Source organism: Lagopus muta, chromosome 7 (assembly GCF_023343835.1).
Source record: "Lagopus muta isolate bLagMut1 chromosome 7, bLagMut1 primary, whole genome shotgun sequence".
Lineage (NCBI taxonomy): Eukaryota > Metazoa > Chordata > Aves > Galliformes > Phasianidae > Lagopus > Lagopus muta.
Genome location: NC_064439.1, coordinates 6,340,635 through 6,364,028, shown reverse-complemented (window position 1 = coordinate 6,364,028; position 23,394 = coordinate 6,340,635). Strand labels below are relative to the sequence as shown.

Sequence of the window (23,394 nt, the reverse complement as noted above, 5' to 3'; positions counted from 1 at the left end):
GGGGTTCTGGCACTGGTTACACGTACAAACAACAGATATTAAATGATGTGCTGGTATGTTGATGGCAATCTGAGCAGTCTGTATGTAGATATGAGGTCAGATATGCTAGAGCTGTGAAGCTGCAGCAGCAATTAATGAACCCTGCCTTGCAGGTAGGATAATTATCTGGAGTAGGGGGTTGTCTTGAAGCTGTTAGCTTTTGTACAGGGCTCGGCATTCACGTTGTTTCACCTGCTAGTGGCTTCTTAACACTGTAGCTGCCCACTGTGCTGATTGTATTACATTTTTATACCTTCAGCAATCTGATTCTGCCACCCAACTGTCATCAGCAGGGGGAGATGGATAGAAGGTGCCAAGTTCTGCAAGCAAATGCACTGTCCATAAAATCCTGCATCTGTGTTTATTAAGTAATTTACAGTTTGTTACGTACATAAATCCATCACTTGCAAACAATGCTGGTGCCCTGAATTCTGCTGACACTACTTGGTGCTTATATATTGGCTGGGGTGACACAGACATGTCTGTGTTTTTTGCACTGTACTAAGAAGGAGCCTTTTTTTTTTTCTTAAGTGCCATATGTTACTGGTGTGTCAAGTGTGAAAATGCATCTTTCTCATTCAATATACAACAAAACAGCAGTTTAAGTGCTTGGCTAGGAAAACAAGGAAATTTCAGAGCACGCTGGGCCTGAGTTTTCAGTAATTAGAAAACAGGTGTTTTCACTTTAAAGAACTCAGCCTAAAATTACATAAATGTAGCAACATGGAGTTTGCCTTTCAGTTTTTTCAGGAGGTGTTTTCATCAGGTGCTCATTGCTGCTGGATGAGGGTAGCAATAACGTGTGGCTCTTTGTCTGCAGGGAAAGCAGCCTGGTGGAGCGAGGGCAGCTCAGAAAACAGCAATTAGTACGTGGAGCTGTTGTTTCATTGTTCATGTTGTCAAGTGGAGGCAAGGCAGCCTGAAGGTGAGGTGTGAGGCTGTCATTTTGCAGCACAGTGGTGGTCGTCTTGATGGTAGGTTGCTCTCCAGTTTGGCAAGGTGAGATGCCACTGGTTGAGACACTCAGCAATAGCTTTGTGTTAGGCTGGTGATTGTCTTTGCCTGGATTCTACAATTGTAGCCTCCAACTCTGTTGCTAATTACTGGCAGCTTTGGGGTGCTTGTTCAGTCTGTCTGTCCTCACAACTGAGTATGTTTCTACTCGAGTTGTAGCAGTGTTTTGCCTGAAACAAGGAGCGAAGCCATTTTGTAGTTGCATACAGATTAAATTGATGTTTATGCCCTGCGGGATTTAAATTTCCTAGAGAAATCAATACTAAAATGTTGTGCTGGCTTTATGCTTGTCTCTTGCTGTTTGCTGCTAAGAGTGCTGGTGGTGTTTCGGCAGCATGAGGGTGATGGCGTTGTTAGAGCTTTTTTGCTCCAGAAAGTGAGTGAAAAGAGTTGGAAAAATAAGAGGAGGATAAAGTTTAAAATAATGGTAAGTGGTGGTAATGCTTGGATTGGTACATGCAGAAAAACTGTGAAATATGTGGGATAAACAGAACACAAAATACCCATGCCACTGCATCTTTAGCCTGGATGTTGTGAGGGAGAAGTGTTGTCTTGAAGTACTTTCGTATTCATCAAAGGCAGGATCTTCCTCCCAGATAAGTCAGTGATTCTGCTGTAGAGGATATTTGTATTTTCTGATGAAACTTCAGACTGATAAGAGTGCCAGTGTGAGATGGGCATGACCTTGCCAAGAATAGCAGCCCCTTTTATTTCCCACAGATCATCAGACTTGCATCACGTAGCAGAGCCTTTTAGGCACGACCAAGCAAGGCTTGGTTTTAAGCCAGTGATCTGGAGTGGAAGGTTGGTTAACTCATTACCAATTCCCTGACCAAGTATTTTGCAAGAGGGCCTTTTTATTATTACTTGGCTCAGGAGAGTACAGTATTAGTATAACTGGTTTTTAAAAGGAGTGGATGAAATGTCTCTGAAGGAAATGACCTAATGTGCTATAAGGAAGCTGCTTACGTGCTCTCGGCTTTTTCATGCGGTGGCTATTGTCTTGCTTTTATTTTGTTTTATTGTTGTTATACATACACAGGAAACACAGTGAAGATAGGAAAATCTCAAGAGTTAATAAAAAGGTTGGAAGGGGTGCTATCTGTCTTTCTTTCTTGACACAATGATAAAACGTTGTCATTGTTTGAACAATCACTTTTAACGTTTGGTCAGCAAAAGACCAACTATTTAAATGGTTCAATTCCTGTGCCCTGTGTTAGGAGAGACTGTTTATAACTGTAGATGTGCTATTCAAGCAGTGCTCAGAAAAACAGGCTGTCAGTTGCCTGGTTTTGTTAGAGCTTATGGATCTCTGGAAGCCAGGGATTTAGTGATCAGTTGGGTTATCTGATAAATCTCCTTCTATTGCTTCTTTTTGAGACCGATGTATAGTTTGAAATCTCTTTATATTAGCAAAGGAATGACATGATTGCAGTCTGTAAGTACCTTCTTGGGAAAAGGAAAACTAACTGTATAGGACTCTCTTATAGGCAGTATTATTATGGTTCAGTAACTAGAAGTTGGAGGTAGACAAACATCAAATGATGAGCAAGGTGCAGATTGTTAATAGAGATTGAAATCAAACGATGCAGCATTTGGCAGAGGTGTAGTGGATCTATTAGTGCTGACAGTTTTAAGAACAAAATAATGAAAATAAATAAATTTTCCCTCTAAAAATACCCATTTTGTTTTTTACTAAAGGGATTGCTTATGTTATTGAAGAGTTAACTTGAAGGATCAGAATCATCCATTTATGTCTCAAAAATGTGAATCTGTAGAAGATGCCATTGTTAGGAAGCTTAGCTGATTTGTACATGTGCATACATATAGCTGGATATGTGTTTATACCAATAGTGGTGATGATCTTCTGTTTTGATGATGCTGCTGCTTGTAAAATCCTACACTTACCTTAGTTAATGCTTAGTCATATATTGGATATTTATTATTTTAAAACTCCCTTCCTCTTTAAATCTCGGTCTTTCTGGATTTTCATTTTTCTTGCTCAAATGTGACAGGCCTGTTAGTGAACTCTAATCAGCTCTCCCAAGATTCCATAGACCCTCCAGCTGTCTCACTTTTTTTTTCTGGTTTAAGGTGATTCGGCTTCCATAGCACAGCTCACATTATGCATCAGCTCTGAACACTAAATGTCTCACTGCTTTCAGTTGCATCAACCCACACTTGAGTGTTTCGGTGTTAACAGGGGTTCTACTAGATAAATCATTCTTTCCCTACCTGCTCTATTTGCCTGTACTGTGATTTTTAGCTGTGAGATTGTTTGTTGTGTAAGATAGGTAAGACAGGTTTAACCTGCTTTCAAAACTGCTTTGGCTGTCTGAAGCTTTAGTTCCATCCAGACTTTGATTTCTGGATGGCAGCTACTCAGTGCTCACTGAAATGATTTCAAGAAAAAAGCAGCACAACCCTTTGCATTTCTTGTGTAAGTAAAAACAAAGAAGTTCGTGTTTCTTTGGACAGTGGAATTTTGTAGCTTACTGGATAACTAATTCTCTATAGGAAGGAATTTGGGCAGCTTTTCTTCCTTATTTCTGGCCTGTGGTTCCTAAAAATGCGTTTGAAAGGTTTTCTTTTTCCACCTTTCAATTACAATGTTTTTAGCCTGTATATGTTGCACCTAATCTATGCACAGGCAGAGGGATGCATAGCACACATAAAACGACACATCTCAGCCCCAGGGCTTTCACTGTGTCAGTTTAGTCCAAGTGTAAAGATGGCAAAGGATGGGAAGTTCATTAAAATAGGCTTCGAGTGCAGCACTTACTTGTGTCAAAGAAAGAACTTTTTAAAAAGTAACAGCAGAACAGTTTTTAGCTTGCATGTGGGGACTGAGGTTTGGGATCAGTAACTGGATTGACTCAAAGTAGAAGGATTGGATGGGTGGAAAGGTGTGAGATTAGAGGATCCACAGTGTTGAATGTACTAGGTTACATGAAATTCCTAATCCCAGCTTCTGGACAGTGATATCATTTCTCTTTGTTCTTCAGCTCAACAGTTCTATGTTCTTCCTACCTGGAAAATCTAAAGAATAGGTAAAATAACATGAAAAAAAAATTGTTCTATCCTTAAAATATCCTGTTATTATCCTACAATATTATCCTACTGCACTTAAAATGGTTGTACAGCATTAAACAGATTTGAAACTAAAACTAAACTCAGGAGTACCTACCGAGCATTGTACATCAGTTCCTACTCGAGGAGAGAGTGAGTTTAAAAATGACCACTTCTCAACCACTGCTGTTGGTTTTAAAGTATTTCTTTTCCATCTGACAATACTTGAGGCTTAATAAGCTTTCAGAAATTTATCGATATGGTCTGGAAATTTGAAATAAAAATAGAAGTATATATGTAAAGAGAGGGTGGATTTGTGATGGTTTTGTATTTGATAGTGCCTTGCAATGAAATAGGTATTTTTAGGGGATAACTCCTGCATTTAAATGCACCCCTTAACCTTAATCTGGAATGTTAGTGAAGTATGACTTCACTAACTTCTTGCTATTACACCACGTCTCTGGGTGTGCTTATCTGATTGTTTTGGAATGTTGTTGATTCTTTTGAGATGTGTCATTTCCAGAAGTTTTGGCAGATGAAAGTTCAGCTACCTCTGGATTGTAGGAATCAGCTAGCACCGTACTAAAATATAAATCTGCATGCTTTTGTACTTCAGTTTTTGCAGTAACACTAAGTGAAAGGAACAGCAGCGTAGGAATTGAACTGAGCTGAATGCTCCATCTGGAAAGCTTCACTGGAAGCTGTTTTGCATGCAGAGATGTAAGTCTTTCGTCTTAAGAGGCACCGAAATCACCGAAGGTAGCAAAACTAAACAATGCATGCTCATGTAGTATCAAATGTCAGCAGTATTTTGGACAGCAAAGGAACTGAGCTGAACAGTAGATTTTGTTAGCCTAAATTTGGGAGCCAAAGTTTTGGTGTACTTATCTAAATACACTGTCATTGACAGTACCTTTCTTCAGGGGCTTCTTGTGTTCTGTATTTAGCAGACTGTTGCTACAGCTCAGATATGGGGTTTATTGGTAGAAGGTTCAGGATCATATTTTGCTCATACTAGGCCCTGTACTCATTTTACTTCATGCAAAATGGACAGCATGTGTTTGCTTGACTAAAAACACAAGCCAAAGTTAGTGTGCTAAGGCCTAGAGCTTTGATCAGTGGACAGGGAGAAAGTGTGGCTGAAAACAGCATACAGTTTGGTTTCTAGGCAGGTTGAGAGGGTGGTGTTTCCTTCTCCGTGAAACCTATAGCTCTTGGACTTGCTCTTCACAGGACTGCATGCTGTGTACCCAATGGTCTGCTCTTCAGTGTTGCTACAAAGAGGTGTTCATGTGCTGGAGGAAGGCTCTGAAGGCTCTATTCTACCACATCTCTCTGCTTTTCTCCTCATTTTTTTACAGCATAGGGCTACTCAGTTCTTTCCCTCTTCAATATTAGCATCTGTTAGCTAACAGGTAAATGTCAATATTTATCTGTACGTAGCAATTTGCATGCTTGCATCTCAGGAAGTGGTAATTATGGAAAGCTGGAGGGCACTCAGCATTGTTACAAATCAGTAATGTGTTTCACTCTTCTCAATGGCTACTTAAAGCATTAAAAATAGCAGGAAATAAAATCATACCTTACTCTGTGTAGTTGCAGCCCTCTAAGTAGCATTGGAATGAAGGTGGTCATTGGTCACAGAGTTAGAAGGATTTTAAAGGATTTCTTTTTTTTTTTAAGCATTCACCCTCTTCAGCTGAGGTGCTTTTGATCTTTTTCCTCTGTGTTTATTGTGGTCAAAATTGAACTTTTTGTTGTTTTGAAGTAGTTCTAATTATAACAGTAATACAAATGTACAAGTGGAGAGCTACTTGAGTAATCTCTTCAAATTAAGTGCACTTCCACTTAGATGTCTTAAGTTTACCTGTAAGTGAACACTTAGGCCTCAGAGTGATAAATGGTAAAAAGCTTTGTACTACAAACTGAATTTTGTCTTTGAATGCAAAAGCCTGGTACCTGAAATGCAGGTGAGTATCTGAAGCCATTGTTTTTGAAGCTTTGCACATTAGAATAAAAAACTGCTGGAATATCTACTTGCAAAGGTAGAAGTGTGGTTTTTAAATAAATTGGCAGTGCTCAGGACCTGATGGCTTCTCATTTTTGTTTTAACCTTCATAAATTAAAGGTATTCATAAATTCTTTCAACTACTGTTGCTGCTATGAGCTGCAGTGCAGTTCGGTGCAAATTTTAAATGTGAGCTAAGCTGTTACATGTGAACATCACTGCTGGAACATTCCTGTTGATTTCAGTGTTGCCATTTGTGTGAATAATGGTTACTTATGGGAAATAAGGCGTGCAGGGCTCTAACTTCTAACTCTTCTCTATGTTTGGAAATTAGGAAGCTCTTTGAAGGCTTGAATGTTTAACTATTTGTTTCTGCATTAACCAAGGGACTAATCTGATAAAGTGAGCAGCTCCAGTTCAAAGAGACCTCAGTTTAAGTTTTGTACCTACCTTCTCCATACATCCTTCCTAGTAGATCATTGGCACGTGCCCAGTAGAATCAGCTGAGGGTTCCTGGAGGCTGCAAGAGCAAAAATATGTTGAGGACTGAAGATGATTATATTCTACTGGTTAAAACAGGAAAGCTTATATTTATGTGCTATATCTACCTACAGTAGTAGCACCTGTATTATAGAAATAACTTTTCTGTATCACCTAGAGGCTGGGAGGCAGAATTGGAGATGTAAGGAACTGAAACCTTTTAGTAAGAAATGATTTCTTTTGTCTGAAAAGCCACTCATGTGCAAATGACTGCTGCATGTGGAGATGCAGAAAGATGTCTTGCAAAACCAGCGTGGCTTCAGTAACTCCGGTACGTTTGATGCTTAGGAGTAATTCACAAATGTGTGGGAAATGTGATCTAATGGATGGTGTATACCTAAGAGCTCCACGTAAAAGATCAAAGAACAATTACTGAGCTGAATGCTGTGTTTTGAAAAACAACTTCATCCATTTTCCTGCCTTTTTTGTGCTTTTCTTCTGAGTGACTCTAATGTGTATTAATTAATTACTTAAAATAATACCAATAAATCTAATAAGGTTTGTCTAAAGCTTGACTGCAAACTTCATGTTTGTTTCAGTGGCAAGAAGAAAAACGCATTTATAGAAAATGCTAAGAAAGTTAATATTAATTTAGATGGAACTTAATGAAATCCTTAATGGCTTTTAAAAATTGTTTTATTTTCCTTAGGTTTTAATTTGAATTAAATCGTTACTACTGTTAAATTAGTTAAACACTAAATTAAGAAATGCAAATGAAGTGAGCCTAAAATCCAATGTGGTTATTGTTTTTATTGATATATGGAGGCCAGTGGTGTGGAACAAATTCCAATTATATCTGATCTGTTACTTGCAGTGCAAGTTCCTGACTCTTCATTAAATGTAATACATCAGATTAAAAGCTTTGCTCAATAAGAGCTAGGAAAATACCAGTGCTACAATAAACCTCTTGCTGCTTTTTCTCTTTGTTTGGCCTGCCAGCAGTGTCTGGTGGAGGCTGCAAGGCCTTCTAGTCTGAAGTTTTACAACTCCTGCCCAGCTGTGATCATCAGACAAGGATAAAAGTGAACTTTAGGCAGCGTAGTCACAGGAGGCTCAGAAGCAGGGGAGAGTTGCTTAAGGCAACTCCATTACATACATGAGTTCACCTGAATAAATGCTCAGCGGCTTCTGTAATGCTAACTTAAAATACTAGTAGCTAGTGAGGAGAATGCAGGTTTCAGATGATTTATCTCCCTGTAGGATTAAAACGTCCAAAATAATTGAAGTGTATCTTCTACTACCAGAACTAGATTATTCCAGGTTGTTCTCCATGCTCTTCCATATGCTCTGTGGCAGTCCCTTGTGGGACACTGTGAGCAAGGGTAGGCTTGTGAGCTGACCTGCTGCAGCTGCGGGTAAGCCAAGCACACGTGGCAGTGCCATGTTGCAGAGCTGGGGCACAGTTCAGCCTGTAACACTGAATATATCCTGCTGGGATCCTTGGAGAGGGTGATACTGAGTGCCTGCTTGCAGTGGACGAGCAGTTTCTGGTTTATGATGATCTTTGCCTGATGGGAGATGTGCTGTGGTTTTGAGGCTGGCACTGCTAGGACTTCTCTTGTGAAAGGTTTTTGAACATGCTTTTACACAGGCATTTTCAGATGCTTCTTCCAGACTTGTGTTGTCTTGCCCTTAGGGGATAACCAGACTTCCAGAACAATCCTCTGCCCATATAACACCATATTGCAGGAGCTGATTGGTTTCAGGGGGGCAGCCTGGGCAATCAAGCTGCTACAGGTGTACGAACAGTGAAGATAAATAGTGTTGCATTAGAATATAAATCTCCATCAGGATTTTGATGCAGCAAATATAGAGCAGGCTGTGCCGTGGCACAAAACCACAGAATATCCTGAACTGGAAGGGATTCACAGGGATCCTTGAGTCCAACCCCTGGCTTCACAGAGGAGCTCCCAAAAATCACGCCCTGGGTCTGAGAGCAGTGTCCCAATGCTCCGTGAGCTCTGGCACTCAGGGCTGTGCTCACTGCACTGGGCAGCCTGTTCTATCCATGCTGCCCTCCTGTTTCAGAGAGAGCTTTGCTACACTCTTGAGTTAGTGTCCTTTTACACTCCAAGGGCAGTTCTTAGTGCACTAAGGATGAAGCTTTTCTTTAAAATCCAATTCATTGGCCCATGACTGAGAACTCGCTGCAGAATTTGTTCAGGATTCACTCACCCTATTGGAAATTCTGACAGGGCTGAAATGAAATGTGAGCAAGAAGAAGAACCATGCAGTGGCACAGGCTCATTTGTTTTCACATGAATACATTAGAACAAAATCTCTATTTCATGAATCAGCGTTTCCTTTGTCAATAACTTTCAATATTAAACAGTAAGGTGACACCAGGTTTACATAGGAGGAAAGGTAAATTAACTTGTGCAACAAAAGATTCCTGAGGGTAAATTGATACCTCGGATCTTGATTCATGGTTCAGCTACAGAACAGGATGGAATAACTGTTTCCTTCCCGGCATGTTTATAATTCTCTTGTAACTGAGGGAAAAAAGGCATATCCAGATTCCTAGAGGACACTAATTCATCCTTTACCAAATCCCACTCTGCGCTGAGAAATGATACCCTTATTCCTTTCTGTTTTCTTGTAATTACAATGCTTGGTTTGCCCAGATAAGGAACATCTAGTTGTGTGCTTCCTTTGTTGCCTAAAAAAAAAAGCTGATGTTCTAGCCTGGTCGTGTGCTGAAAGTCATATTCTTCAGTTGAAATGCAGTGTTTCTGCCTCTTTCTTGCCAAATCCATTTTGTATGACTATACATTAACCTCTTCCTGACTTTACAGTGCCACTTATGTATGGAAATCACAAGTGGTTCCAGAAGACAAGCATTGCAGTTGTGTAGTGTATAGGTACTGACGAAGACTCAAAGGGAAATGCATAAGTTTGTGAATGATAGTAATAATTTTAATAAATAACCTTGGGGAAGTTGTTCAGGAGTGTTTATTTTATTTTAAGTGAGAGGGTTATTTTTTTAAAGCTTCTGAGGTGGTTTTTTGTGCTATGTGTGTGTCCTGCTGTTCTGAAGCAGAAATTATTTTACCTTGGGACATATACTTGGTTCATATCCATATACCAATTTAAATACAAGTAACCTCGGATGAGTTGCAATTCTTTCCTTAAACTTACCAATGCATGACTTCTAGGCTCAAAAAACCTCAACAACATCCAAAAATCCAAATGAAAACAACAGAGAAAACTGAATCGTGTCAATTTTGATCCAGTGCCTGCTCTGCAATTCCTTGCCCGAATCCCTGAAACAAAGGCATGTAGTTTGGGCCAAGTTTCTCAGAAAGGAGACCTATTTGTGTAGAGACCTCCAGTGTGCGAGTCGCTGTGAATCTGAATGTTGAGGAAGGTCTTAATGATATAATGAGAAAAGGCCAAAGAGGCGAGCTGTGCATCGCGCTGCTTCATCCTATCTACACTTAATCCTGTTTTACACATTCAGCTCTACCTCTAGGATTATCTTCTGATATGATGATGAGAAGCTCATGCTTGTGACTTGAATAAATCGTGTAAGTTGCGTGTTAAACAGAGGGATTGTTTGTCAGGAGCCTCAGCAAATTCAACAGAAAAATGAGGGATCTTGTACTTGGGGCACATGAACTCCCTGCATTGATAAGAGGCCCTGGGGAAACTGCTGAAAGGAACCTGGACAGTCTAGGCAAAAATGAGCCAGCAGTGTGTCTTTGTGTCAGTGAAGGTTGGTGGCTTGTGGATTGTAAACAGCATTACAGCCAGCTTGTTGAAGGTGATTAACATTTTTTTATTGAGTGTGTGTTAGATTACATTTGGAGTACTGCACTTGCTTTTGGGACACTTAATCCAAGAAAAGCATCAATAAACTGTAGCAAGTGCAGCATAGGACTGCTAAAGTGGTTGAGAGCTAGAGGGAGCTTCCCTGAGCAGAGAAGATGGTGAAGGTGAGGTTAGTTAGCCCGGAGAAGAGGAGGCATCGGGGAATCATAGAATGGCTTACATTAGAAGACACTTAAAAACCCATCTGGTTCCAACCCCCTGCCATGGATGGCAGGGTTGCCACGCACCGGATCAGGCTGCTCAAGGTCTCGTCCAACCTGGCTTTGAATGCCTCCAGAGATGGAGAAGCTTACCTGGGCAACCTGTTCTACTGCTTCACCATTTCCTGTGCAAAGAATTTCCTCCTAGCATCTAACCTAAGGGAGACTTTTGAGGTGTTCTTTGCTGAGCTGCATGACAGGAGAATGTGAGACAATGTACAATTACAGTAGATGAGTGTTTCTAGTTGGATATATAAACCTAGATTTTCCCAGAGAGGAATGAAAGTATGAAGCATTTCAATGCTGGCCACCTGCTAACTGATGGTCTTGAAATGCTGTCTCAAGTGTAGCTAGACACAAGGCTAATTTTATGTTGTTCTCTTTCTGAATCAAGTTGGTGTATTGACCTAGTTCTGTCATTCAGCATCCATGAGCCGATTGGAGCCCTCAGCTGCCACCCCATCTCATTTTGCCTCATTTGGACAGATAGAGCTAATTACTGTAGGTACTCTATCCAAATTTTTACAGATTAATTTACAGCATGATGAACAGAGTCAGTGATGGAGATGCAACCAAGAAAGTGAGGGATGCTCTGACCTTGTCACTCAGATGGATGAGGAAACATAGTGCTCTTTTCCCAGATGGCTCCTGAGTTTTACAGAAAGTCAGTGACATGCTTAATTACTTCTGACAAATAGAGAATGCTTTCTCTCTTAGCTTTATTGTGTTATGTCCTTTGTGATGGTGGAAAAAGGCGAAGCTGCATCTTGACCAGCTGCCCTTTGAGTAGGATATTATGGACTGAAAGTCTCAGGGATGAAGTACAGGCTTTCAGTTCACATTGACTCTTGGTGCTGTCTGGATTAGCAACACCTAATGCAAGGAAGTGCTTTGGTACCTATGAGGTCAGTGACATCTAAACACATGCCTAAATAATGTTTTGCAAAGAGATGTTTTCTCAGTAATCAAAATATAGTTTACGTGCTGTGTGGCATTTGATAACTCTAGACAGAGAAGATGAATCTAAAATTGCATTAGGATGTGAAAAAAAAAGGCCAAGACTGTTGCAATCTCCAAAATTATGATAAATATAATAAAGGTTGTCAGGTTTGCTTCCTCATAACTTTTACAACAAAAGTGTTCATGGGGAAAATGTTTATACTTTGAAATTTAGACATGGTGCAGTCAAATATCTTTTGTAGGATTTGAGTCAGCCTTACTTTTTGGCTTGATGTTGGAGTTTTTAAACACTCAATGTAAAGTAGTTTCATGTGCTCTGCGATGGTGAAAGGAAAAATGTGCCAACTTTATTTTCCCCATTGAGAGTGACTTTGGACCAGCTCTGATTTGAACTGATTTTCAGACTTTCATTCCAAAGTGGCAGAAATCTGAGGGGAAACTCAAGTGCTCGACGCTGAAATGGTTTTGCTGCTGTTGGTGAAGACTAAGAAAGGCTATTGTGCGTCAGGCCGAAAGAACAGCAAAGCTGGAGTCCTCTGGCAGTGGCAATCTCTAACAGGTGAGGAAGGCTTCAACAGCTATTGTATCCTCCCAGCTTCCACCCCTCTTCAGCTCAGCAGCTTCCTGAGCCTGAGGTTTTTCATTTAATGGTTGTTGACATACTTTTTCCCATGAACTTCTCTAATTGCTTTTTAAAAACATGTGGATTTCTGGCAGCCATGGTATCCTGTAGCACTGAGAACTTCAGTTGAGCTGTGCATTGTGTGAGAAGTCCCAATTTTTTGTTGGTAATTGCAATTGCTTCTCCATAACTTTCTACCATGAGAAACAATGAATAGCTATTCCCTATTTGTCTCCTTAAATGCTTTGCTCTTCTGGCTTCCCTCTGGGATCCCTTTAACCATTTCTTTTCTTAACTGAAGAGTTGTAGTCAAAGTTTACTCATGTCTTTCTGGAACCTGTCCCATGCCTTCAGTCCACTTTGTTGTCCCTATCTCTATAGTTTCCATTTTTATTACGTTCTTTTTGAGATATTAGGACTAGCAGTTGCACAAATTATTCAAACAGAGGCTAATCTTGCATTTAAGAGAAGGCACAATACTGTTTTCTGTTGGTTTTAATCCTCCGATAATGTCAGTGTTGGACTTGCTTTTTAAATTTTAGGCTATTGGGCTGATTTTTGATGACATTGTCACAATTTGCCACTCTTTGCTCAAAGGTTTTACTCAAAAGGCTGTTGGGTGTCCATGTATTCGGTTTGGCGGGGCTTTCCATTACAGACCCTAAATCTCCTTTACATCACCTTCATTTAAGTGCCTAATGATTCAGGTTTTACACAGTATAGATTTCCATTATTGAAAGCACGCGGATCCAACCTGGAGAACATTTTAATAACTGCCATCATGCTTGCCATCAGCAGATGCCTTTGCTACTAAGGTACTAGGGTTTAAGTAATAGGTTCTATTTCTACAGGTAGCATTTTAACATTTTTACACTTGATTCCTATGCAGCTTTTACATCAATAGCATCAGGTCTTATCTGTTTCTCCTTATGCATTTAATTGGTTTGTTCTTATGCCTACTTTGTTGACATCTCAATCTGGGACAGGTCCTCCAGCATCTCAAATTAAGAGCTTCCTCATTTATTATTCTTGAATAGACTGTGTTGATTTGTGAGCATTTTAGGCTTTTGGCTGCTGCCTTTAATTTATTTTTAATATGCTTTCTCCTTCTTGTGTTACTCCACTGAAATATTATAATCCTATTGTGGATTTTTATTTTATTTATTTGCTTATTTTGAATCATTGGCTCTTCCTAGACCAAACTGTCTAAATGCTTTGCACTAGCTATTGCAGTGTTCATCAGTAGCAACTTTCTGAACCTGTGTGTTTTTTGCTTAGGATGAGACTGGTCAAGAGTTGCTCTTTTTCTTTTAGATTTTTGAGTGGTTGTAGCATATATAACACATGTACCATAGTGTAAAGCATATATACCATGTGTATCTGAATGTGATGTTTGTCCTAACTCATAAGGGAATAACTGTAGTCTCTCTATGATTATGTTACAAGTTAGTACAATTGTTGGTCTGCTCTGACTTCAGATTTTCATTAATGTATGGCAGCGCTTCAACTGCTGTGATTTTCTGTATCTTTGCAATATAAATTGCAGTATGACTTGTTCTTTTTTCTTATGCCATTGTAATGATTGTATGCCTTTCACTACTGTGCTGCCTCTGTCCATATCCTCATTGAAAACTAGATACTTAAAGGTTTTCTGTTTTATTTTTCTGATTTCTAGTATCTGCATAGTGCCACTTAAAATGGAATTTCTTTTTGTAGTTTCATATTCAGATTTATTAATATCTGTCCTATCTTTTATTTATGGATACAAAGTTATAATGATTTCAGGCTTAGAAAATGTGTCATGACCATCCGTGCCAGCCTTTACTGCACTTCTTAGTTTAAAGGTTCTCCTGTAACATCATTAACTGTAAATGCCAGTAGTCTGCTACCAGCTTGATTTAGATGAAACTCATCTTTGCTTTATAGGCAGTCTTTCATCCACAGCTTCTGCAGAGCCTACTGAATCTAAAATTAACAGTAAAAGCTCGCATTTATGAGAACAAAGTTATGCCTGTGCAGATTTTTTGAAACTCGTAACAAAAATATTTAATAGACTTCCTCAACAGAAGGCTTTGTTAGGATAGAAAGCCTGATTGGTTTACAGTAAAGCTGTGCATACTGGAAATGCAAAGTGACAGTTGCTGAACAGTAGCCATTCGCATATTGGCTGTGACTTCTTTAGGGCAAAGTTGATAAAAGTACATTTGGTTCTACTGTTGAGATGGTGTAAGAGAGTCGGAATCCTGAGCAAAGAGGAGGATCGGGCTGATAACGGTGGATGCATGGTGCCTGGGTCGGATTTGGTTGTAGGAATTTGGAAGTTGAAGACGGTAAGCTAAGCAGCTTAAAATCTTCAGAATAAGAGGGAGTGAAGCTTGTAAGTGCATCAAGCTGTTTGCTCAGATCTGGAGTAAGGAGCTTAAGTAGCTTATAACACCACAACGTTGGTCGCTCCAGAGGAAGGGACTTACAAGCTGTGCAACGGCTACACTTCAAAGGCCTTACAAGCACTGCTGATGAAGCCTGCAGGGCTTCCAGGGAGCATGTCAAGTAAATCTGTCCGTCTGTCTGTTTCTCAGCAGTAGCCCAGTGCTTCCTTTTCTTTTTTCCTTACAAGGGTATGGACACCTCCCTGCAGTTATCAGTGTTAAATACCAGGCACTTTAAATTCAGGGGGTTTTCAAAATTAATTTAGTCATGTCCTGGCTATGTATTCTCTCCTTCTTTGCCTTTCTGAAGAAACACACTATTTTGCTTGCTAGGATGTGCTGTTTTCTTATGAAATGAAACATTTGGGAAACATTTCTTATTTGGGAAACTTGAAAAGGATGGAGAGTCTAGTAGGGAATAGAAAATTATTTCAATTCTGTAATTACAAATTAGCCAATATCGAGATCTGAAGCTTTAGGCAGATCAGTTGTTTGTTTAAATCTTTATGACTAGATGTTTACAAGTTGCAAAGATGCACATTGCAAAGAGTCTCATCTAGTTACCATTGAAATCGGATGTCTTAATTGGGGCTAGGTTCCTACAAAGTGAGATGGCTGTCTTCACAAGCTTCCACTCTACAGAGAATTATCATGTTCTCAAGAGTTTAATTACCTGTCATAAAAACACTTTACATCTTTAAAAGGAATTTCTTGTATTTCAATTGGTGGCCACTGCCATTTGTCCTATCACTAGGCAGCACTGAGAAGAATCTGGCTTTGTTGTCTTGACATGTGCCATCTCCCATCCTCCAGAAGTATTGATGCAATGGACAAGATTCCCCAAGAACCTTCTCTTTCCCAGGCTGAATGCTGCCAGCCCTCTCAGCCTTTCCTCATATGTCAGATATTCCAGACCCTTAGTGGTCTTCATGGCGCTTTGCTGGCCTTGCTCAGTATGTCCATGTCTCTCTTGTGCCCTTCCCCAGGACTGGACCCAGCATTCCAAGTGTCTCATCTGTGCTGTGCAGTGCTCTCTTGACATGCTGATAACACTTCTTCATGTAATCCAGGATGTTCTTGGCCTTCTTTGCTGCAAGGACACATCTGGACCATATTTAACTTCTTGGACACCTCTGTCCTCAGGCCATCTTCAGCCAAGCAGCTTTCCAATTGGTGAGAGTTTCCAGTCAGTTGGCTCTCAGCCTGTACTGGTGCATGGATTGTTCCTCCCTAAGTGCAGGACTTTGTTTTTGCTTTTGTTGAACTATATGAGGTTCCTGCTGACCCACTGCTTCAGCCTGTTGAAGTCCCTCTGACAGCAGCACGCTCTTCTTGCTTATCAACCCCTTCCAGGTTTGTATGGTCTGCAAACTTACTGAGGATGCACTCTGTCCTGTCACCTGGGGTGGTGAGTATTGAACATTATCAGTCTCCCAGTGCTGACCCCTGGGACACACCACTAGTGAGTGTAATACTTCTGGCTGGACTTCGTGCTGGGCACCACAGCCTTTGAGGCCAGCAGGTCAACCTCTTTTCAGTCCACCTCACTGACCACTTAACTAATACGTACTGTGTCAGTTTGTCACTGAGGATACTGTGGAAGACAGTCTGAGATAAACAACATTCATTGCTGTCACCTCATCTGAGAAGGTGTACTTACTAATCCCACAAACCCTTTTATCCATCGTGTTGGGAAGTGGTTTCTGGGAGTGTTTGCTCCACCATCTTTGCAAGACTGAGATGAAGAGGGCATCCAGAACTTCAATTCTTCATCACCAGATCCAAATACTTTGTCACAATATGCTGTAGACTTTGGTCTGTATGTGTGGGCAAGTGTTTATGTGGGCTCATTTCCAAACAAACAAGCCTGAGGTTTGTGCTGATTTCCCAGACAAGCTCTTCCTGTTCGTGGCTTGGGATATCAGCCAGCTGCCCAGTGAGCCAGCAATTCAATTGCAGGGGAAGTTCAGCTTGGGTGAAAACAAAGACAGCAGTACACATTTTTTTGTTGTTTTGTTTTTAATTGCTTCCATCTCTATATCTGGAGTATTTTTCTTAAAAATACTTCACTTTGCAGGTGTAGCCTTGTGGACTTTGTTTCATCATAGGCTTTCGTATCATTTGAAGCAGTTAAAGAGTAGAAAATGTTGTTTTGGCAGGGGAGTTAACACAGGTGCCCTGGAACAACTCCCGTTGGGATAATTGCATTATTTTACCAAAGTCCCCTTTCTGTCAGCTGTTATCTTTGGGTTCATGTCATGTCACGAGTTGTGCTTTGCTGTGCTTACTGCCAGAGCATTGTATTTCACTGCAGACTTTTAGGGCTGAAATTGCTGTACGCAAAGTAAATTTTTTCTTATACTGGAAGGACAATCCAATAAACCATTTTGTTTCTTATTGGAAGTTGAAGCAGTGTTGCTTTTTTTGGATGGAAAGAAGTGTACAGGCTGGATTTTGATGTCTCATTGATTTTAAAGTGAAGCATTGACTATGGTTCGTAATGAACAGGTGATGTGATTTAGGAGATGCTTTCATGCTCTGGAGACTTGGCATACAGTCCCAATTCATCTAGGTGAACAGCTTTATTCTATCTCAGATTCTCACCTCTAAAATACAGAGAATGATAATTCCTATCTGTTAAGGGTGCTCTGAGGATGAATTGGTTGTTATCAGATTGGGTTTATAAGCTATTTTGGTTTTTTGGGGGGGAAATAAGATTTATGTCTAATATTATGGAGATTTTTTTTTTTTTGGTAGTTAATTCTCTAACTTGCTAAGGACTCTGCACACCAAGAAGTTCAAGGCTCTAGTCCAGAGTTGCTCATGTTTTCAGGTTCCTGATGGTTTGTTTGTGCCATAGGTGAGATACTTGGATACACAAACAGAAAAGAAACCTATCTGGTGGTTCTTGTAATCACTGAGGTTGGAGAAGACCTCTTGGATCATCTAGTCCAACTATCCCCCAGCCACCAATATCTTACCACTAAGCCTCTTACCACTAAAACATCTAAATTGAACACCTCTAGGGATGGTGAACCACCACCTCCCAGGACAGCCAGTTCCAGAGGCCGACCACTCTTTTAGAGAAGAAATTTTTCCTAATGTCCAACCTTGAGGGCAGGAGTTGTTTCTGCTTCAGTGTGGTAGAAGAGAAGATGTGGAGTAGTGTTTCCATTGTTTCTTATGGAAAATAATGAAAGGACATAGCAGCAGGTAAGCCTGGTGGGCATGTCTATGATAGGTCAGACACACGTTGTGCACAGGAAGCCAGGGCACATATGGTAAATCATGGTGCATTGTATACTCCTTCCAGCCAGTCAACTTTCCAGCTTTTCAGCAGAAATCTGAATATATGTGAACCTTAATTAAGGGGGTGATATTATTTTTTTGTCTTCACACTTGTTGCACTTATACTGACCTTAGCAACTCACCCTAATCCTTTCCTCTATTGTATTCAGCTATTGCCATGAGAAGTTTTGCTTGCCTGTCCCTGAAACATGGGGAATGAGGAAGTGAGTGCACTCAAATACCCATATTTTTATTTCACACGAAATTATGTGCTTTCAGAATTTGTTTTGAAACTATCTCATAATTAAAATTGCACTTCAGGGAGCTTTGGGGAAGAATCATGAAAGATGCATCTCCTTCTGGAGACAGCAACTGAAATCCCTTTTCTTACTGATAACAGGACTGTGTCTTGAACCTAGATTTGACATAAATCAAGCCAGTGCCTTTGCTTTTGGGGTTAGAGTCAGTCTGTCTTCTGGCTTGGGGCTATTCTACTTCTTATGAAATATTCAGTAGTCCAGAGAGACTATATGACTTTGTACAACTTGATGGGGAAGGAGAATATGTAGAATAAAGCAGACCCTGGTTCAGGATCTTTTTCAGCTCGACACTGGGTGATTTACATCCTAGGTGAGTCCATAGGCAGTGGGGTGATAATTTTTACATATTCTTTTCCTTCTCTTTCTCCTGTTATTCCTTTTCTGTTCTGGCCCTGAAAAAAATACTTTGATTAGCTGTCATGATCCAACAACAACCTTACAGAAAAATTCTTGACCAGATCTTTCAGAACTACTTCATGAGTTATGAATTATAGAACAAGGGTGTCAATATGTTCTAGGTAATAATGGATAGTTTCCATTTTATTTAATCAGTCTTTGCTATAGCCAGTGTCTCTAGTTAGGCTTGTTTGCAGCTGTTGTATTCCTACTTTCCATTTGCTGATATAAAAAGAGAGTCTAATGCTCTTTCCCACGACTGGAGCTTTGTTTTTCCTTCTTCTTGTGATTCTCCATAATTTGGATACCTTTACAGTGTGTCTTAGTGGATTTTTAATTTTGCAGAACTTGAATCAGTTTGCTGTTGAAAAATTAACCAGTCCGTGCCCTTGAAAAGTCCTTGCATCCATTATTACCTCCACATGTGATAAGTTTAAGAAAATGATTAGCAAAGGTGTCACTCATTTCTTCATGCTGTATATCAGATCGGACTTGCTGTGAAGTAGTGAACCATATTAAAGCTGTGAAATCAGCCCTGCTCTACAGGGACTACAACCAGCTGCACCAATTTTACTACTTTTTCCCTTGCAGATTCAGGAATGATTGGAATGGAGTTTGACAGTTTATTTACAGATTTGCTGTGACTGACAGGATGCCAGAGGGGAAATGTTTGTACTCCCTGAAGGTGGTTTTTGGTAACTAAGCCTAAATATCTGACAGGACTTCTGTTACCAAACAGAGTGTGATCAACAGTTGTACTACTGCAAAATTCAGTGCATCTTTTGATTTAAAATACAGCTAAAATTACAGAACTAAAGCAAGCATTTGCTGTGATGGAAAGAGCACAACATGAACAAGATGTGGGGCACTGGGGAATGTGAGCATTCCAGTCTGATTCTGATCTTTCATCCCTGTAAGAAATTAGCACTGGGGGAAGGAAGATGAGAACAACTCGCATACCTTCTTTCCTCTTGGTCACTGCTCTTCAGACTTAACATTTGTGAGTTCCATAAATTTTTCAGTATAGCATTGGTCCTCTTATGTGGAAAATTCAAGTCTCCTAGACAACAGACCTGTTTTTCTTACCTTATGGGCTGCCAAGGGCTCACAGACCGTGTGCTGAAAACTTATGTCCATGTGTGTGATGTTAAGGTTCCTTGCAGTTTAACCTTGAAATTAATAAAACCAAATTCATCTTGCTCTCCTCTTACAAGTCATCCCTTGGCTTAAAACTAGGGCAAATAGAGTTTTTCTTTTTCATGATTGTGTTGTGCAGTTTTTTATTATCAGTGTGTATCTACAGTGATCTGACTGAAGTATCTTTATGGTGTATAAAAATCAGTGTAATATGGTTATATTTAGGAAAGGAGATATATTTTGGAAGGAGATACGTGAGCTGTATGCTGTATAATATACAGTGTATGTGTGGTAATATTATACTCTGTATTCCCAGAACCAGTATTAAGCATTTGATCAGGAAAGTATTTTTGTTCATTAATAGCTCTTTGTTCATTTAAGAGGCACAGAAGCTTTTGTACATTGAAAAGGTTAATTATACTCTGAGTAAAGGTACTTGAATAAATTGTGTGTTTTATGGGTAGCAGAGGTTGAAGGTGGGCAGATTTGTCTAGCAGAGAGAAAAAATATATTTTTATTAGATTGTTGGGTGTTAAGAAGTGCTGCCAACTGGCCTAATGTAATCGGAGTGTTCATGAGCAGCAGATACTGATATATTGCAGAGGACAGAAAGTATGCACCCGAGTGCCTGTGCCCTTACTTGCATTTAAGCCAGTCCAACTCGCTGTATCTTCTATCACGGAGTTTGGTGGGGTTCATTTGTTGGTTTCTTTTTTCTTTATTCATGCTGTTCCATCTGGATCAGCAATCTACTGTAAACTGGATTTCTTCTTATATATTTTGGTTGTAATGGGATTGCGCATGGAGAAAAAGACAGAGCACAACTTGTGAGAAATAGATGAGAAAAGACAAAAAGAGCTTTTTGTGAATTATGATCTTGTAGTGTACAGCTCTAATACTGACAGGCCAGCTATGAATTACACAAGTACCTGAATACCCTGTATTGCACCACAGCTCTAAGTAGGATTTCCCTGGATCTCTGATCATTAGATCATCCAGCTGTGTCCTCCTTTCCACTGATGGAGTTCTTCTGTTGCTGACAGGTGAATTTTTCTTTGTATTTTTTTAATTGTCAGGAATAAAAGCCGTACTTCTGGAAACAGGTTGGCAGCCAGCTCAGCCCTTCCCTTTCCCAAGTAAATTCTGTGATGTGGCTGTATGGATAGCCTGCTGATATGTAGGTACTTTTAAAAATCATATTTCCAGTAGATTTAGTGTTCAGACTGCTTGTTTATACACATATAAGGGAGGAGAAAGGTTGCCCAATCTAATGCAAGATGTCAGTGATGGTGGTGGTATAAGGCAGAAATACAGTGCAACAGCCCTGAATCCTGCTTTCCCACTAGATCTACTGTAATACTTTTTAACAGACAGAAAAGTAGATAAAATGTACTTTTGTTAGACTTCAAATAATCCTCAGTGTGGATCGTAAAATCCTTAGCTTTCAAGTTCTGACTGTTGCAGTAAGAAAAATACAGGTGTCCACTGAGCTGCCTTGTCCCCGACAGATGACATTGTTCCTGCCTTGATTAGCACCTCCTGCTGCAGTTACCATGGCTCAAGTCTCTTTGCAGGCTGTAACTCTATGGGTACTATTAAAAGATACCCTCATGCTTCTTAAGACATAAGAGAAGTGTGCAAAATTATCAAAGAGCAATGACCAGGGTGCCTGCTATCATAGTTGAAGACCTTCAGTAGGGCTGCTCAGAAAGTTTTATTATGTTGCACCACGATGTGAGGTGAGTGCTGGTGTTACGCCCAAAGAAGCTGACACAAACAGTGGATGTGAGGAGTGAGGTGATGGGTGGTGCATTCCAGCAGTGGTGGAAGTGATCACTGTTGATCAGTGAGTCACCTCTGCTGGTGCAGGTTGTTGTGAACGTGGCATGCGGGCTCTTGTTCATCTCTGGCAAAGATGCATGGCTAATGGTGTGTTGAAAAACAGTGTTTAGTAGCTGAGAATTTCCTCTGTCAAACAGTATTATTGTGCTCTTTGCAGCTGTTGTAGTTTCCGTAGACATAATGGGAGGCATTACTTTTGGAGCAACCTAGACATTATTTTGTTGAAGAAAGATTAGATACGTAGTAGGATTAGAGTGCTTTGAGATCAGCATCAGAACGAGGAACTGGAATTTAAGTATTGCAGAGACTGTGATTCAGTACCCAAAGTCAAAAGTGTAATTACAATGAGAAGGTCATTTTTCTAAGTAAAGGACAGTTGTAAACTGCCTTGACCAGAAAAAATCAGTATTTGTTGCATTGCTTCATTGAATTATTCATCAAGATCAGACACTTTCTTGTTCAATTTACTTTGTCATTTTCTTCTAGCTTATTCTCAGCAGTTGGGATGAAAATATAACACAGTGACACCTGCTTACGAGAGGCATTCAATCCACTAGATGTCTTGATTGGAAAGGTTTTTGTTTTGGTCCAAACTAAAATCTGATGCTCTTTATTTTAATGAGATATTCATGTTTTATGGGGAAATAACTAGAATTTGTGTTACAGTATCTTTCAGTTAACCTGTTATTATTTTAATAAGATATTTCAGGCCTGTAATTTACAATAAACAAGAGTCATTCATGGGTCAGATTCCCCGCCTTTTCATTCTTTTTCATTTAAACAAGTGTTTTCCCTGCAGTCAAATTTGATTGTCCACAAAGATGTAAACTTCCTTTTTCAGGAATTTCTTTGTGTACATAGGTGAAAATAACACTGGTAGGGTGCTCTGGGCACGGTTAGGTTGTTTCAAGATCCCAGTCGGAGTACTGAAAGGAATAGATAGTAATTGCTTTGTTACTTTACTACCTTTTCTTTGTTCATGGAAGTATGAGGGCTGCTCCAAAAGTAACGTTTCCTATTTTATGATGTTGGCCCACGATGTTGAAGGTAGATGTTGATGGGATGGCAGTAGAGGCTGAACCTTCCCGACAGCATTCCATTACATTTTGTTGCCATGTGGCATATGGCAGCAGAGGGGCAGTCTGAAAAAGGTGTGGAATTGAATTATTCCAGGCAGGCAGGAAAAAATGGCTCCCATTGACACTCACTGATGCTTGCTGAACCTTTATAGAGATCAAACGGTGGATGTGAGCACAGTGAGACAGTGGGTGGTGTGATGTGTTTCAGCAGTGGAGACGGTGATGTTAAAGATGAGCCACGTTCTGGACGGCCTTCTACAGCTGTCACTCCATGAAGTGAAGAGCAGCTCAATCCAGGACTGTGAAGCACATTGTCAGTCTTGGCTGGATTGTCCCACTGCACCCATTGTATTGTCTGTATTTGGCATCCTCCATCAATTTGGGTCAATGAAAGACAGACTTTGTGGGCAACGTTGTCCTTGCAGTGATGCTGTGATAGCAGGTGTGAGACAGTGATACCCCCACTGGTGCTGAAGTTTACAAGCATGGCATGGGGTTTCTTGTTTATTATTGAAAATTAATAGCTAATGTTTGTGCCTATATTGAAAAACAGTGTTTTGTAGCTGCAGATTTGCTTCATCTTAACAGTGCTCATGTTCTCTTGGCTCTGTTGTAGTTTC

At 40.1% G+C, this 23,394-nt stretch overlaps 1 protein-coding gene across 4 annotated transcripts in view; it reads left to right on the top strand.

The window, feature by feature from the left end:
• Window positions 1-23,394, top strand: part of XYLB (xylulokinase) — a 159,801-nt gene that overhangs the window by 43,411 nt on the left and 92,996 nt on the right. Inside the window, exon 17 of one of the 4 annotated variants that reach the window (XM_048951518.1) lies at window positions 12,065-12,108. The exons of the other annotated variants lie outside the window; for them this stretch is intronic. Within the exon in view, the coding sequence (XP_048807475.1) occupies window positions 12,065-12,093 (29 nt within the window). The 3' untranslated portion in view covers window positions 12,094-12,108. Of the gene's footprint in view, window positions 1-12,064; window positions 12,109-23,394 lie in introns of those variants that run through there. 4 annotated transcript variants of the gene reach the window in all.